The sequence below is a fragment of the Somniosus microcephalus genome, chromosome 22 (genome assembly GCF_052327205.1).
Source record: "Somniosus microcephalus isolate GS21.2 chromosome 22, FLI_Smic_1.0, whole genome shotgun sequence".
NCBI lineage: Eukaryota > Metazoa > Chordata > Chondrichthyes > Squaliformes > Somniosidae > Somniosus > Somniosus microcephalus.
Window position 1 is genome coordinate 62,886,409 of NC_141008.1, and position 17,689 is coordinate 62,904,097.

The 17,689-nt window shown below is 45.7% G+C and overlaps 1 protein-coding gene across 2 annotated transcripts in view; it reads left to right on the forward strand.

Moving 5' to 3' along the window:
- Positions 1–17,302, forward strand: part of LOC147102462 (TNF receptor-associated factor 4-like) — a 132,185-nt gene extending 114,883 nt beyond the window's left edge. For both annotated transcript variants that reach the window (XM_085964941.1, XM_085964940.1), the window contains exons 3-7: positions 6,522–6,626; positions 7,533–7,694; positions 10,881–11,042; positions 11,905–12,060; positions 15,060–17,302. In XM_085964941.1, coding sequence (XP_085821067.1) covers positions 6,522–6,626; positions 7,533–7,694; positions 10,881–11,042; positions 11,905–12,060; positions 15,060–15,692 — 1,218 coding nt within the window. In that variant the 3' untranslated portion in view covers positions 15,693–17,302. The remainder of the gene's footprint in view (positions 1–6,521; positions 6,627–7,532; positions 7,695–10,880; positions 11,043–11,904; positions 12,061–15,059) is intronic.
- The last annotated feature ends 387 nt before the right edge of the window (positions 17,303–17,689 follow it).

Sequence of the window (17,689 nt, forward strand, 5' to 3'; positions counted from 1 at the left end):
CACTGGAAGTGAGCGGACTTGTGCTGTAGTGCCATCTATCTGCTTATCCGTGAACACAAAACTTGGTTGGCTCGCTCAAAGTGAAGGTTTTATCTGGCTCGGCCGCGGGGATGGTGGGTGAAAGCACTACCTGGTGCAGTACTGCACCGTTTAGACCAGAAGGCCCCAGGTCAGATTCCGGGCCTGTGCTGTGAGGTTAGGGTACCTCACCCTGAACAGCAATTGAGAACATGACAAATAGCCTCGGCACCCCTGGGTGAGGCCATGGTCCCGCCCGAGCTTTATTCAGTGACTCCTGCTTGAAACCGCTTGGTGTTGGCTATCCGGTGGGAACAGGAATTAGGCTCATCAGTGATGCCTGCTGTGGAGGAATAGTCTCCTCGCATTCACGGTCTAGGCTCGCGTATAAAGATTTGATACTGGGGCATGCAGCAAGGGCTAGTACCCGAACCAAGACTCCGCACCTTCAGGAGGTTGGGGGGGCGGGGGGGGGGGGGTGGGTGTTGGGGGGGGGTGCGGGGAGAGATGCACTGTGTTGCATTTTGAAAGATGCAAGTCTGCAAGCAGCCATAAACATTGGCCAGCTCTCTAACTTCCACGAGAGATTTTTGACAAATCGTTAACAATTGGTGTCTGTAGTGAACAGTTCCACCAGTCAGTGGGACAATTTATAATTGACCCCAGTGCGCGCGCACAAACCCACCAGTAATTTGAGGCCGCATTTAACAGTTCAGGTAATGAGTCAGAGTGAAGAAAAGAGATGAGACAAAGGTTCTTAAGGGGGAAAAAAAAAACCACTTCGCATTGCAATTACAGTCCCTCTTTAAACGAGTGTTACTCACTGTCTGCTCATTATCCCAAGTGGTTGCTTGCTTGTGGGCCACTTTCAGGAATGCTGTAGCCAGTTGCGCTATGGAGTGGCAGTGGACAGCTCTGATCCTGAGTCCTCACCACTTTCCCTGGCCTCCCCCCGGAGCCTTGTAGTAAAGGGTAGTCAAGTGGGCCTCCCACTAGTCCTGGATAGGGTTGCCATTGACAACCCTCCAGGATTGGCCTGGAGTCTCCAGCAATTGAAGATTAATCTCCAGGACACAGCTGCGAGCAACTCTGGAGAAAAATCATTGGGGCATTTAAAAATTGTGTGTGCCATTTTTCTTTGAACACTTCACCCAGCCTAAACCTCTCTACCTCACTTTCCTCCTTTTAAGATGCTCGTTAAAACCTACCTCTTTGACCAAGCTTTTGGTCACCTGCCCTAATTTCTTTGAAGAAGGGTCCAACCCGAAACGTCAACTCAAATTTCTCTCCACGGATGTTGCCTGACCTCCTGAGTTTTTCCAGCATTTTCTGTTGTTATTGCCCTAATTTCTTCTTGTCTGGCTCGGTGTCAAATTTTCTGTCTTGTAATACTCCTGTGAAGTGCCTTGGAACATTTTACTATGTTAAAGGTGCTATCTAAGTACAAGTTGTTCTGTTTAGTAGTTATAAAAATATTGGAGATGGGGAAAGAAAGCTGCTTGACTGACCATCCAGTTGGGTAATGGAGAGTCTTTTAGTTTTGCAATTGGTGTGGGATGACAGTGTGCCGTGAGGATGGACATGTTGGGCAACCAATGGAGGGAACAGAGTGGTGGAGGAAGGAGGTCATGTGATTAAACCTCCAGGAACTTGGCAACCCAACATCTGGATGTTGAGAAACCCCATCTCCGAACAGAATTCTCGTTTTGGTCACTGGGGAGCCAAGGAGAGAGAACCGCACGGAACCTTGGCTTCAGCGTCTTCTGACGGCCAACAAAGATGTGCGGGTTAGGTTGATTTGGCTATGATAAATTGACCCTTAGTGTTAGGGAATTAAATACGTGGGGTTACGGGGATAGGGTGGGATATGTGTCGGTGCAGGCTCGATGGGCCGAAATGGCCTCTATCTGCACTGTGGGGATTCTGTGTGTGTGTGTGTGTGAAAGACCTGGAGACGGTGAGGACCAACTGTGCCAGCGGCCAACAGTGATGGGGGTGCTGGGTGGGACGATGGGTTTTACCGCCCTCTATGGACAGTATCTAAGGAACTTGATATAGCTTTTGGAAAGCAAGATTTTAACACTATTATTACATTTAACTACCTTTGTGAACAGTTTTTTTCTTGCGAACTTTGCGCTGGCTTTTAATGTGGCATCTCTGCTCATTTGATTAATGCTCTAAGTGCTCTTATAATTATACTCACTACCTCGTGATGTACCATCCTGTCGTGGGATTTTTCTCCGTGAGGGAAAGTTAGAAAAATTGATTCTTCCGCCTTGAAAGGAGGCGATTGAGAAGGGGCTGTTACATGGCTGTGCAAGATATCAAGTGGAACAGAAAAGGTTTAATCCTGAGCAATATTTCAAGCGAAAGGACTACTGCAGAATAAGAAAACCTAGGTGCAAACGGGTAAAAGGAAAATTCATGCAAAGGGTGACCACTACCTGGTAGGGTTGAGAAGACGAATCCCAAATCATTCATGTTGAAAACTGATGGGGCTGAATGGAAAAGAAAAGAAAGATTTGCATTTATATAGCGCCTTTCATGACCACCAGAAGTCCCAAAGTGCTTTACAGCCAATGAAGTACTTTTTGAAGCGTAGTCACTGTTGTAATGTAGGAAACGTTGCAATGGCCCCTCTCCTCTACTGATCTTTTGATTTCTACTTTTCCAGTTATTTTTAGACTTGTATATTTTGAGTCCTAGTTAAGTTGGAATTGGATTAGTCTGGACAGACTTTTGAAGTTCTAAATTGAGCCATTTGGCCCATTGTGCCTTTGCCAGCTCTGAGCTGTCCACTTAGCCCCATTCACCTGCCCTTTGCTAAGGCCCTTTCTATTTTTTTTCTTCTTCAATTATTTGTCCACTCTTAATAACTTAGAGTCTGCTTGCAACACTGTATCTGGATATTCAATGTCCTAACAACCCACTGCCTGTGTAAAAATATATATATTTTTGTAAACTCTCCCTTTTGTCCTTAACTCGTGTGTTCCATTTGCCCCAAAGGTGAATCCACAAATCTTACCCTGGTATTGCGCAGTGGTCTTGCGTTTAAACACTAAATTTAAGCCAACCTGTATTTGCTATTTTGCTTTTTAATTCACCAGAGGTATTCCAAAAAGGGCATCTGGTCCAATAAATCTTCCTACTTTATGATGGATTTCAACCCCACCTAACTGTGTCTTTTTGAACTGATCGATACTGTTTGTTTCAACTTTGCTGGTAAATGATTTCACAAACCTTACTACCTTTTTTTTGTGTTTAAAAATGTTCCCGTGCCTTCCCTTCTTGCTCCCAACATCCTCATTGGTTGCCCTGGCATTTAATACTCGCGTTGCTTGGAGTTTGTAACTCCAAAATAGCAGTTCAGGCACTATAAAGGAGTATGGTTTGTTATATAATGACAGCAGAGTTTGATGCAGCTTGTTCAAGGTGGTTGTGGTGATTTTTTAATGTGCGCCTTTTTCAAGGTACAGGAAACTTTGTGCTATCCGGCGCCGACGGGACCGAGCTGTTGCCGTCCCATCAAAACTGCCAGACAAACCAGCGCTAATGTTGAAACATACGGAGATTTTGAGCTCCGTATCTGGCAACAAACCCTGTTGCTCAGCAACAGCTTCTAAACAGTCGGCCGTACCTTGCAAGCGTCTCTGTAGCTTAGCAACAGCTTCAGCGAGACCTTGTAGAGCCTGACTGGTGGGGGGGGAAAAAAAGCAACGAAAAGAAAAAAAATCTAACGAAACGGTTCCTGATTTTTGCCGGTGACTTGAGCATTCTGGACAGTTAACCTCCGGATAAACCAAAGTTTCCTGTACTCATTTATAATGAGGGGAGCAACGAGAGAGATTTCAAGTTGAAGGAAATTTATTGGCAGTGTTTGGAGACGATGTACAAAAGTGCAGCAGGGTGTCTCGTTCCATAGTTGGGACAATGTGTTGAAAGACAATGTTTTGGACATGTGATACTGGGCATCCAAATGGATTTCACAGTCCAGGCAGTTGGGGTTCCCTGCGCGGTTATTACAGCAGCTCTTGGTCGAAGGGAAACCAGCCACCTCTTTCCAAAGGGGGCGGGGTGTCAGCTGCAGAGAATACACAGATCATAGTGGGATATGACTCACCAGACCAAAAGGCGAGCCCAACTTTCATGTAACAGATGGTTTGCACATTTACTACACGTGGCAGAGGGTTTAGAAACACTGGCACTGCAACACAACACCACTGTTTCATTCAGTGTGTGTGTGGACCCACTGGCCAGGCAAGCAGCGAGATGGCCCTGTTATTTACATTACATCAGAAGCACTGTTGCTGGATTTCAGCTCTGGATAAACTTATTCTAGTGCTCAAATCTTTCAGGTCAAAACACTTCATTTTAAAATAAGAGGAGTCTGCAAAAACAAAATAGCTTAAATGTGCCATAACTGTTCCACTCTGAAGACCTCTTTTTTTCCCTGTTAGAATGTAACAACAACTTGCATTTATCTAGTGCCTTTAATGTAGTAAAATGCCCCAAGGTGCTTCACAGGAGCCTAATCAGACAAAATTTGACACCGAGACACATGAGATATTCGGACTGGTGCCGAAAAGCTTAATCAAAGAGACGAGTTTTAAGGAATGTCTTAAAGGAGATGGAAAGAGGGCTTTGAGGAATTCCAGAGCTTGGGGCCTAGACAGGTGAAAGAAATCTGGCAAAGCTTTAATAAATTTTTTCCACAAAGAAGTGCAATCCAGCCTCCTAATGACTGTGTCTGTTATGATTCAATTATGAAAGCTCATGCCTGCGCTCTGGGTCATTCTAGCAACAGGTTGAGCCATCTGTCTACTCCCCCAGTGTCTCGCCAAGTTTGTTCAGCCAGCCGCTGATCAGGAAGGTGTCGAGTTCAATAGCTGGCCTGTGCCGAGTTGGATGATCTCAGTTGCGGAGCCCCTTAAAGTTGCTAAAATTGGCTTCAGTGCCTTCAGGTGAGCGAGGGGCACCACTTGGGTGGAGATAGACCGCAAGGCTCTACAGATGGTGGTGAAAGCTGCACAACGTACTATAGGAATTAAACTACCTGCTGTGCAGGATATCTACCCAGAGAGGTGCCGGGGGAAGGCCCTGAGAATCATCAAAGACATGAGCCACCCCAGCCACAACCTCTTCGCCCTGCTCCCGTCCAGTAAAAGATACCGAAGTATACGGTCTCGTACCAGCCGGTTTCGAAACAGCTTCTACCCCCAGGCCATAAGACTCGTGAACGAATAATCTATTATTATTTATTACTGTTGTCTTTATTATTACTGTATTTCTATTAGTATTTTTATCATTGCTATGCCATATTTATTCCAATGTTGGGAGGACTCGTAAAAATCAACATTTCATTGTGCAGTACAAGTCTGCTGCATATGACAAATAAAAATTGAATTGATTGTGCTGCCAGCCACTGTCCAGTGGACCCCCCCCACCTCTGACGGTGTGCCTGTTGGCTTGACTGTGGTGACCCTGTGGTCAGATAACCTGCTGAAACTCTCCGCTCCTCGCAGGTGAACAGTGGTTGCTTGGTTGGGGTGTTGGTGCCTGTGGATGTGTCCTCCAGCAAGGAGTCACTATCCATATTTCATTTTTTAAAAGTTTATTTTCTGAAGTACAAAGAAGAAACCTATAGCAGCCAATCCATGTTCCCTGTAATATTTTGTGTGTGTGTGGCCCCTTTAAGTGGCTGTGCGGCCCATTCAGATCTTCGCAGGTGCGGTTATTCCAATTGAAAAGCCGACGGGCGGCCTGCGTGGGAGCTCCAGACCGTTGCGCAGCTTAAAGGGGAACATTGCAGCCAATTTGCGCACAGCAAGGTCCCACGAACAGCAAAGCAGATAAATGGCCAGTTAATCTATTTAGCTGTTGGTTGAGGGATGACTTTTGTCCAGGACATGGTTCTTGATTTTCAAATACCACCTTGGAATCCTTTAAATCCAACTGAACAGGCAGGCGGGGTTGGTTAACGTCTCATCTGCAAGACAGCGCCTCTGACAACGCAGCACTTCCTGGAGTGGGGCTTGAAGCCTTTTTCATTCGGAGGTGAGAGTGATGCCACCCGAGCCAAAGTGATAAGTGGTGTTGTTTAGGAGGTTTTCTGATCATTAAGAGGGCTGAAATGAGGAAAACAAAGATGTTTTTAAATGGATGTGCTATTCTCCCCCCTCCCCTGGTGTGGTAATGAACAGTACCCAGCAGAAAAGCCCCAGGTTCAATCCCTGGTTTTTGGTGAATTCGTTTATCTTGGTCTGGGGCGTGATGGACCACTTCAATGGATCCGTGTCCCTGGGCTAGGTTTTGCCACCGGGGTGAATAAAAATGTTTTTAATAGGGCTTTGCTCGTTTGTTTGTAATTTCTCCCCCCCCCCCCCCCCCCCCCCCCCGGGAAACTAGTTTTGTTTGCTGGTTGAATTTATTATTAATAATCCACCCTTTTGTCACAAGAAGCTATTTTATACATTGAGGTTAAGCTTAACCTTCTTGTTTTCCAGATCTATCCTGATCCAGAGCTGGAAGCCCAGGTCCTAGCTCTAGTCATTCGCTGCATTCACAGTGAGGAAGGCTGCAGATGGACGGGACAGATTAAACAGCTGCAGGTAAGTCCTTCCTTCAGCAGTACTACACCTTGCTGTCGAATGGACAGTGATGCCACACTGGACCCCAATCTCTAAGACACGTTATTGAATTTTTCTTTAATTGAAGAAACTCTCTGGGTGAATCATGTATCGTCAATGCTGGGCAATTGAACACTTGCCCAATTTGGACAATCGGCATCAATTGCTTCTGGGTAACAAAGGCACAGGTTGGCTCCTGAGGAACACTCCTGGCCATCTGCCTCAGCAGCACACCGTGACTTTTTAACTCCAGTTCATCGCCCCACCAGCGGTCCTTGTGAACTGTTATTTGATTTGATTTGATATTGGGAATTTGTGCCTAAACAACATACCACTAGGGGCTGGAGTGAGACTGTCCAAGACCGTTTTACCTGGGATGCTTGCATCTGTTGGAGGTTTTATCCGATCAGTCTGGGAACTATTTACTCCTTTATAATGAGCAATTGGGGTTTTGTTTGCTATTTCAGAAAGCTGTTCTCCCATCCTTACCTGTATCCCAACAATTGAGAAGATTCTTTTGAAGACTCCTAGCATCAACATATTCATTCTCTCGCTCTTGCTCTCTCTAAGCCCCAAGTCTGTACATGTGCACATCCAGAGGGGTCGTTGGCTAGCAATCCTGAGTAGGCACCCTGCCTGTCTTGTCTTCTTTCTCCCCCACCCCTCTCAATAATAGAGGCATCAAAGCCAATTTCAGTGCCCTGACTGAAATGTGCTAACAGCACAGATTAGCAATCGAACATGGGACCTTCTTGGTCTGAATGGCTCCGCTACTAACTGGGTAAACTCACTGAACCATTTGGTGGGGTGGCAGGGATCCATACTTTTTTTGTTGAGTGACCGTTTCCCGTTTTTTTTTGTTTTCTGACTTGCGCTTGCATTTTACAGCCCCATCTTTCGACATGCCCATTCAATGTGATACCTTGCCCAAACCGCTGCACAATCAAGCTGAGCAGAAGGGACCTGGCTGAACACCTGCAGCACGATTGCCTGAAGCGTCGAGTCAAGTGTGAATACTGCGGCAACGACTTCACTGGCGAAGGGTATGAGGTGAGGACACTAGAGCAGCGTTGAACCAATAGAATGTGCTGACTCGGCTGCAGGTGTGGCTACAGCGACGCCGTTTTCACCACATGCACTAACTACAACAGAAAATACACTCTGGGTGATCCCAAGTAAATGTATACTTTAACAGACATCTGCCACCATTAGTTAACCAAGGAAGTAAAGCACTCCCAATGATCAAAAAACACTTGTACATTTGTTGGTAAAATGGTCAAGACAAAAAGCAGAATGTGCAAGGAGGTTGATGTAATAAAACTCACTACACACTTGGTTTGAGCAGAAAGCAAGGCTTTAATCAACTTGTTTCAGAACATGGAGGTCTAGTTGTACTTCACTAGTTCCTTGTCTTACAAAATGTCCCTGGCTAGCTGGGGCCAACGCCCGAGTATTTATACTCCTTGGACGGCGCCACCAGCTGGCCGTCCACCGTTATTTCACGAGTAGTTTCTTGATGAATGATGAGATTTATAACAGTGGTCAAAGCGCACACGCATACGCCGTGTGAACGAGTATTGAGATCATGTGCCCAGTGCTGGTGTCTTGTCTATTTCCTAATCAGAAATGCAATAAGCCATATCTGGATTGCCAATTAGCCACATGTGGCTAGCGCCCGCTAACATTTTGGAGAGCACTGCCCTCGACCATACTGTGACGGAAGGAATTTGTGTGAATCGCGATGCTTTTTTCTGTACATTATAGCTGTTGGCTCGGATAGATGGGATCTAGATTGATGCTCCATTCCGATGAAAGAAGCCGCATGGATCTAGTGGAAAGTAAATCATTCTCTGCGCTGGAATGATTAATCAGCAATAGACTCTGTGGGGCTTTAGTCTTGGCTAGACAATTGAAGACCAAATTTTTCAGTAACTCTCAAGGCACCCGCAAAAGCACAAGCCATTTTTCCAATGTCCATGGCTGTTCAGACAGTATAATTTTTTTTAAGAACGCCATCGCTCCTTCCCACAGTTTAATTTATTATGAGGTATCTGTAATGGAGCTGGGCTGTCCTCAGTTGACTGAAAACTATCCGTAACTGCTTTCTCTGCTTGAATGCAGTGCGACTTCATGGATTAAACTTTAGTGTTCCTGCGGTGCCGTGCAAAATCACGTGTTCTTAACCTGTGTTAAAGATGCACTCGGTGCAGCTGTGGGCCAGATGTTTCCAGACCTAAATCAGTGAGAGTAGAGAAGCTGGTCATTGACCTAGGTCTTTCCCTCTTCACTACAACTATGAACGCAGTAAAGCTGTTTTCTGCTTTCTGAATCATTTAAACCCTCCTCCTATGGAATGATTTTCTTTCTAAAAGGGGACTTTCCACTTCAGGAGTTGCATGTAAAAATCAGTAGCTGTTCCGATTAGTGTTTCCACTGGTCGTGACCCTGCCGTACGTAGCAAAGTGGTAAAATAAATGAGGTAGCACTAGTGTGCGGCCAGGCATGGTGTTAATCTGCTTGGCTTTGACCAGCAGAGATGGTTATTTAATTTGCTGACCTCAACCAGACCTTTTCTGCCAAAGGCTCCTGAGCAATGACTTTAAAACAACTGAACGTGTCTGCACCCAGTTGTTCAAATGCTGTAGAAGCTGCCTCGCCAGTTGTGTGCTTTCTGGGGCTCTGCTATCTGACCCTGCACATCTCATTTCAGCCAGCAGATAGAGAAGGCTTTCATCATATTAGTTGGGGCTGGATTCTAAACCAAGGTCTAAAGGTGAACGGCCAGCATCTAGCCTACTGGAGCATGGCGTCCTTTCTGATTTTTATCTCTCGCACACGCCCTCCCATTCCTTTTTTCTTTTAATCGCTTGAAATGCAATACCGTTCATTTTGACAGTGTCGGCCGTGGCTCACACACTTGCCTCTGAGTCAGAAGGTTGTGGGTTCAAGTCCCACTCCAGAGACTCGAGCGCAAGAATCTAGGCTGACACTCCCAGTGCAGTGCTGAGGGAGTGCTGCACTGTCAGGTGCCGTCTTTCGGATGAGACGTTAAACCGAGGCCCCGTCTGCCCTCTCGGGTGGATGTAAAAGATCCCATGGCACTATTTCGCAGAAGAGCAGGGGAGTTATCCCCAGAGTCCTGGCCAATATTTATCCCTCAATCAACGTCACTAAAAACAGATTCCCTGATCATTATCACATTGCTGTTTGTGGGAGCTTGCTGTGCGCAATTTGGCTGCCGCGTTTCCTACACTACAACAGTGACTGCACTTCAAAAGGTACTTCATGGGCTGCAAAGCGCTTTGGGACGTCCGGTGGTCGTGAAAGGTGCAATATAAATACAAGTCTTTCTTATTTACAGTTTGAACTTTTGTCGGGCGGCTGGGGATTATGGCAGTCGCCCCATTTCACAGCCCTTGAGCTGACCGGACGAAAAACGCACGTTCTAGTCCCATAGTTCATAACGTAGAAGATAGGAGCAGGAGTAGGCCATTCGGCCCCTCGAGCCTGCTCCGCCATTCAATGCGATCATGGCTGATCATCCAAATTCAGTACCCGGTCCCTGCTTTCTCCCCATATCCCTTGATCCCTTTAGCCTTAAGAAATATATCTAACTCCTTCTTGAATATATTTAATGAATTGGCCTCAACTGCCTTCTGTGGTAGAGAATTCCACAGGTTCACCACACTGGGTGAAGAAATTCCTCCTCATCTCTGTCCTAAATGGCTTACCCCTTATCCTTAGACTGTGACCCTTGGTTCTGGACTCCCCCGCCATCGGGAACATCCTTCCTGCATCTAGTCTGTCTAGTCCTGTTAGAAATTTATAAGTTTCAATGAGATCCCCTCTCATTCTTCTAAACTCCAGTGAATATAAGCCCAATCGACCCAATCTCTCCTTGTATGTCATTCCTGCCATCCCAGGTATCAGTCTGGTGAATCTTCGCTGCACTCCCTCCATGGCAAGAACATCCTTCCTCAGATAAGGCGACCAAAACTGCACACAATACTCACGGTGTGGTCTCACCAAGGCCCTGTTCAATTGTTCTCCACCTTTTTTTTTAATAGTTGAAAAGCGAAAAAGAGGTGGTGGAGTTTGAAGTGGACATTCGCCCCATTTAATGTTCAAATGGAAGCACTTCTTTCTTTGGCTGCATTCTGCTCTGAAAGAGTTAGGCTCTTGGCTCTCTTTTTTGCAGTAATGAGATTGCACTCATGTGGTTACTTTCTCCCACAGAATCACCAGGGAATTTGCCCTCAGGAGAGCGTGTACTGTGAAAACAAATGCGGGGCCAGAATGATGCGGCGTCTGCTATCACAACATTGCCTTACGGACTGTCCCAAACGCACACAGCCCTGCAAGTTCTGCGGCAAGGAGTTTGTGTTTGACACGATTCAGGTTGGTCCCCTTGATTTGTTAGCCCAAAAGAACGGCGCTCAGATTCTTGGGGTGAATGATGCTGACGTTAACGCCGTCCAAATGATTTTCACAGTTGCTTGATGCCTTCTCTTCAGATACGTGGAATCATTTCAAGGTTGCCAGAATGAACTAGATGGCATGAGTTCAATATAGCCTTGAGTGAAATGTCAATTGCAAGAGAAATGTCATTTTAGAAATCAAAATGCTTGCTCTGGTAGAAACTGGTGTTCTATAGCTCCTCAGATGGTGCAGATCAGTCAGACCTAGGATCAATCCTTGGCCTGTGTTACCTAATTAGAGGGCATCAATTGACATTGGAGTGCCTGGGCTGAAGTGGGGGGGGGCGGGGGGAGGTGAAGTATCCAGGGTTCCCTCTCCTGATTGGCTCCTGCTGAGAAATGAGTTTGTGGACGTCGGGTCAAGGCAGGCTGTGATGCCCTTCATGGTCAAATAGGCTGTCAACACTCCCTGTCTAGATTCGCACATGAAACGGCCACTTGGGTGAAGTACTGGGGAGCTGCCTGGCGAGGAAGAGAGACTAAAAGAGTAGATAGTTATAGGGGGCCATAACAACGCACTCACGCTGTGTGTGATGGACTGAGGGGGACAGGGAATCATGACATTGGCCATACTGAGTCCCCAGTCTCAGACGGACCAGCAGGACATGCTGTAGAGGCAGGACACTGTACCCAGGGAATGAGCAGCAGAAGTATGAGTGCAGGTCACTTGCTCTGGTAGTGGTACAGGTAGTATGTCGATCAATAGCTGTATTGGGAGGGGGAGGGGGAGAAATAATTTATAATTGATTTTTGCCTGATTTTTAAAAAAATCTTTTGAACAGAACCACCAGTATCAGTGCCCACGGTATCCGGTAGCCTGCCCCAACCAATGCGGAGTGTCAAACATTGCCAGGGAAGATCTTGCCAAGCACCTGAAAGACAACTGCAACACAGCCATGGTACTTTGCCCCTTCAAAGATGCAGGCTGCAAACACAGGGTAAGAACTAAAGTGAACCGTTGACTTGAGGGCTTACAAACATTTTGGATGTTGCCAACCATGGCAGAAGCTTTTCTCTCTCTCTCACTCTCTCAAGAATGTATATACAGTTTGCCACTGCTGAAGACGCCTTCTTACCCATATCTGTCACCAGACACATTTCAGCTTTTACTCCCACTTATCTGCATGAGCAGAAGCTAATTTTAGACTGGTAGTTTTTTTTTAACATGGCCTTTGCTATAATTAAATGGAGATGAACAATTTCTGTTTGAAACCAGATAATTCCAACCTTCAATTCCCCAAAATACATCAGTGATCCAATTACAGCTTTTTTAATAAAAAAAAGTTTTCATCTTTTTGTGCTCATTTAAGTTAGACGCTATTAATGCTGCGGCGTTGAACGGTCTCCATGTTGGGTACCCGAACCCCGAGTTGTTGCTCCGTCTCCCCCTACCCACAATCCCTCAGCCCAGCGCAAGTATGCTTTCCGTGGGCACCTGACTAGATCTCCAATACCCCCAGCCATATGTCTGGGTTTGGTTTGTGCAGGGGGAGTTGTGGTGGGGGGCGAGGGGAGATGGGTGCTAATGCTAGTCTTAAAGAGGCTTGTGGCAATGCTGTTTCCCTGGGTCCTTTGGCCAGCGGACAGCTGGCTCCACCCCCTACATAGACGTCCAGCCAGGGAAGTCCATTTCTTTCCGTTGCTGGCTGCCCACCCCCCCCCCCCCCACCCCCTGTACAGATCGTCCAATCTGGAAAGGCTGCCATGTAGGCACTTGAAGCCCAGTTTGTTTGGGTGTTCCTCCAGCTGGGGGGAATGTGCTCAGTGGATTCTCGGCAAAGTGACGCGTGACTTTTGATGTCACTCCCGTGCCTATTCGGGTTGTATTAAAATGCTGCCACCTGTTTTTTTTGGCTGGGAGCTTCCTGCCCGCGCCAGGGACGCCCAAGTTTCAAGCACAAAATGGGCGGAGACTCTGCTGTCGTTAACGGTCTCTGCCCCTTTTCATTCTCCTAGCGCTTCAAGGTGGGGGAGCTGTTGGGCAGAGGAAAAATTTGATTTGTCTCAACCCCCAAGTATCTACATCGAGCACCCCCCCACCCACCCCAACCCCTGGCCAGATAGTGTTGCAATCACTGTTACCTTTTTATTTAAAGAAAATCACTTTTTTTTTGTAAGTGCTTTGTCATAAAAATTCTTGTGTTTTCAATATGTTCACGAGCTGAAATTCGGTTCAACTCTGGGCTGCGACATCGTCAAGGTTACGCAGTCTGAAACTGTTAATTTATGTGGCGGACATTTTTAGAAGTGCTGCACAAGTGAACATGACCTGCACTCAGTCATGTGTGTAATGGGGTTGTCAAAATTCACAGCTGACTGCACAAGAGGAAAAGCTTCTGATAACTTGTCTTGATAAACTAAGGATGGTGGGGTGGCGGGGAGCTGCTCATTGATGTTATAAATTCTAGTGCCTCCTGACCAGAGGGTATGGACAAGTGACACTGAGAGTCATGAGTCTCCAATCACAGATCAATGTTCCAATTAACAGAACAAAGGAAGACATGGATTGTGTGTCAGTGGCTCAGTGTTAACGTTTCTCTGCGTTCGTGTTGAAAATGGTATATTGATTTCTCAGTCCTAGATGTTAGTACAAGTATTGGACTTGAGCTGCATGCATGGTGTTGTAACCAAAAGAAGAATTGCATTAAAGATCTTCTTTATATTTTTTTAAATGACAGCAGGAAAGCGATACTTAAAAGTATTCATAGAAAGTTACAGCACGGAAGGAGGCCATTTTGGCCCATCGTGTCCGCGCCGGCCAACAAAGAGCTATCCCGCCTAATCCCACTTCCCAGCTCTTGGTCCGTAGCCCTGCAGGTTAGAGCATCCCAAGTGCACATCCAAGTACTTTTCAAACCTGGTTAGGGTTTCTGCCTCTACCACCCTTTCAGACAGAGTTCCAGACCCCCACAACCCTCCTGGGTGAAGAAATTTCCCCTCAAATCCCCTCTAAACCTTCCACCAATTACTTTAAATCTGTGCCTCCTGGTTTTTGACCCCTCTGCTAAGGGAAATAGGTCCTTTCTATCCACTTTATCTATGCCCCATATAATTTTATACACCTCTAAGGTCAGCCTCCTCTGTTCCAAGGAAAACAGACCCAGCCTATCCAGTCTTTCCTCATAGCTCAGATTCTCCACTCCCGGCAACATCCTTGTTAATCTCCTCTGTACCCTCTCTAGTGCAATCACATCTTTCCTGTAATGTGGTGACCAGAACTGCACGCAGTATTCTGCATTTCCAGTTGCTGAATAGGGAGGGGTGCTTAACTTAAAGCTCATTTATAAATGGTGAATAATTTTAAGAAAGAGATTCCCCTATGATTTGGTTGATAAGTGTCCTACCCAGTGTGGAACCGAACCAGACAGACTAGGAAGGTCCTGGGTTTGACCCCCGGGCTACATTACGTTAGCTGATATCCGCCAAGGCCACAACTGGCCCAGCTCTCCTGATTAGGCTTTGATTATCATCCAGGAACCCCTCCTGTTATTGTTAGCTGGACTGGGGGTTCTCCCTATGGGGAGGGAGTGCACTCTCTATTGAGAAAATGGACTCTGCATGTCTAGAATCTCAATGGCTTGTTATGAAAACTCTTCCACACAGTGAGTTTCTACAGGTGTCGGATATCCTACTGCCACCTGCCACCCCACCCCCCCCCCCCCCCCCCTCAAAACCCTCCCAAAGAAAATTGCTGGAAAATGCTTGCTGGATCAGAAGAACCATATCCTAACAACAAGCAATAACTTCTGGAAATGAGGGGAGAAAGCTGGAGAGAATAATGGTTGTCTTGTGCAATTTGATATTGACTTTAATCATGAGGTTTTTTGTCATTTTGCATATGAAAGAAATGCTGCTTTTATGCAACTTCAAACTGAAAGGTGAACTACAAGAAAATAGGCAGGGGATTTGGCTAATTGACCTTTTTTGTATCTTCTAGTGTCACAAGATTGCAATGAGCAGACACATTGATGAAAATATGAAAGTGCACCTGAACATAATGTGCAGTCTCGTGAGTCGTCAGCGCCAGGATATCTTGGAGCTACGACGAGAGGTGGAGGAGCTCTCGGTTGGCAGCGACGGTGTCCTGATCTGGAAAATAGCCGACTACTTGCGTAAGATACAGGAAGCCAAAGTGCGCAACAACTACGAGTTTTTCAGCCCCCCGTTTTACACCCACCGATATGGCTACAAGCTGCAAGTGTCGGCGTTCCTCAACGGAAATGGAAGCGGCGAGGGAACCCACTTGTCGGTCTACATCCGGGTGCTGCCAGGCGAATACGACAACCTGCTGGAGTGGCCCTTCTCCTACAAGGTGACCTTCTCTATTATGGACCAGAGTGACCCATCCCTGTCAAAACCACAGCATATCACAGAAACCTTCACCCCTGACCCCAACTGGAAGAACTTCCAGAGGCCTCTGAACTCCAGGAACTCCATGGATGAAAGCACACTTGGCTTTGGATATCCCAAATTCATTTCTCACGAGGAGATCAAGAAGAGGAATTATGTCCGGGACAATTCCATCTTCCTCAGAGCGTCTGTGGAGATCCCTCAAAAGATTATAGCATGAGCATAGACTGGAAGGAAATGGACCAGTTTCTCCTCCTTTATCATAAGCTGTTTTTTTTTAATACACATACGTATATATTGTGATACAAAAGAATTGCTCGAGAACCAAAATTTTGAGGTACTTTTGGGATTTCTCCACTGTGCACTATGAACGTTGCCTATTGTGCATGCGTAAATTGGCATGATACTTAGACACTGGGTCTGCCCACTTCAGGGAGACAAAGAATACCTCCACCATGGTTTTTTTTTTAATGTATGTCTGTTTTGATTTGCCATAGTTTCAGTGTCTGGTCACAGTTGGAGCAGTCTGATTCTTTCATTAGAGGACATAGCAGGCTATAAAGTCGCAAGACATCATTCAGCCTGATAAACATTCCCGCATTGTAGGATTGGTTTGAAAACTCGAGACAAATGGGGAGAGAAGAGATTGATTGGCGGGGGGGGGGGGGGTGTGGAATTTTGTTCAAGTCTGACGGTGTACTTGGGTTTAGAAGGCAACATTTTAATCCAGACAGCTTATAACCTTGTCCAAGAACATGTTTTAATGAGGTGCAGATTCAAAGAGTTCAGGCACTGTAAGACTGTCCATTTGAAGGGAAAGGGTACAGCTTCTTTCTCGATAAGCAATGGGTCAACAATGCCGAAGGGTTAACTCCGGGGCCAATTTTTAGTGCTGCCAAAAGAGTTTGTAGAAAAGCTCGTTTTATGTACTGTAATTTTAAGCTGGTGAAAGTTGGCTTCTCAGGTGATCAAACCTAACCCAGTCTTCAGTGTTAGTCACATTAAACTGATTTTGGGGGAAGGGGGCGGGGGGTGGAGTGCTAGCTTTCAGTCAGCCTTTTTAAAACAAAGCGCAAAAGAAACATTCCGAGGGAGCGGGTCAGAGAGACCTTTATTTTCATCCCAGTGTTATTTTGTTACACAGTGACATTTTATAGACATAAAATGTTAGGCCTTGTTTGTGTCGCTGTTTTGGCCATGGCTGATTGAGAAACACCCGTTAAAATGTTTTTAATAAACTAAGGCATGTGCAATAAGTAAATGCCAGGATTTCAAAGATGTGAATAGTCAAAGTTACTAATATATAATGGTAATATTAGAAGTTAGAGAGAAGTTCTTTCTCTTTTCTCTTTCTTTATTTCTTTTCTCTCTCTTTCTCTCTCCCCGCGTGCTCTCACACAGAAGTTGTAACCTTTTGCCATGTTCGAACGATACCAGGTGCAAACTGTTTCTATGCCGATGTCCATGGTCACCGATTTTGAAAACGGAAGATTTTTCTAAAGCTGTATATTTTAAATAAAACTACATCTAGGACTTTAACTGTTTTTTGTAATAGGATAGGGACTCTTGAGTGTTTTTGTAATAAATAATAAGCTGGAAAAATCTCAACAGCATGTTAATGTAATTCCATTTCATGGGTCAGTTAAATCCATTTGGAATTTTTGGAAGTAGTCTTCTGCTTTTCATGACGCCCTTGTATGATTTCCCTTCTAAAGCTATTTATTTTTTAGCTCTGTTGTTGATCATTGAGGTAGATGTGCTTGAAAGCCAGAATAAGAGATGATTGCCTGTACATTGTCTTTTTCAAAATAAAATGTGTATTCATACAAAGCTTTGTTTCAGCTCTCAATCTTGTTGGATGAATCAGATATTTGAATGTGTATAATTTTTAGGAAAAAGGAAATGGCCATCAGGGCTAACAAAGACTTGCATTCATAGAGTCATAGCAGCACAGAAGTAGGTCATTCGGCCCATCGAGTCTGTGCCGGCTCTCTGTAGAGCAATCCGGTCAGGCCAATTCCCCCGCTCTATCCCCGTAGCCCTGCAAGTTTATTTCCCTCAAGTGCCTATCCAGTCTCCCCTTGAAAACATTGAGTGTCTCCGCCTCCGCCACTTCCGTCGGCAGCGAGTTCCAGGCCTTTCATGACCTCAGGACTTCCCAAAGTGCTTCACAGCCATTTTTTTTTTTTTTAAGTATAGTCACTGTTGTAATGTAGC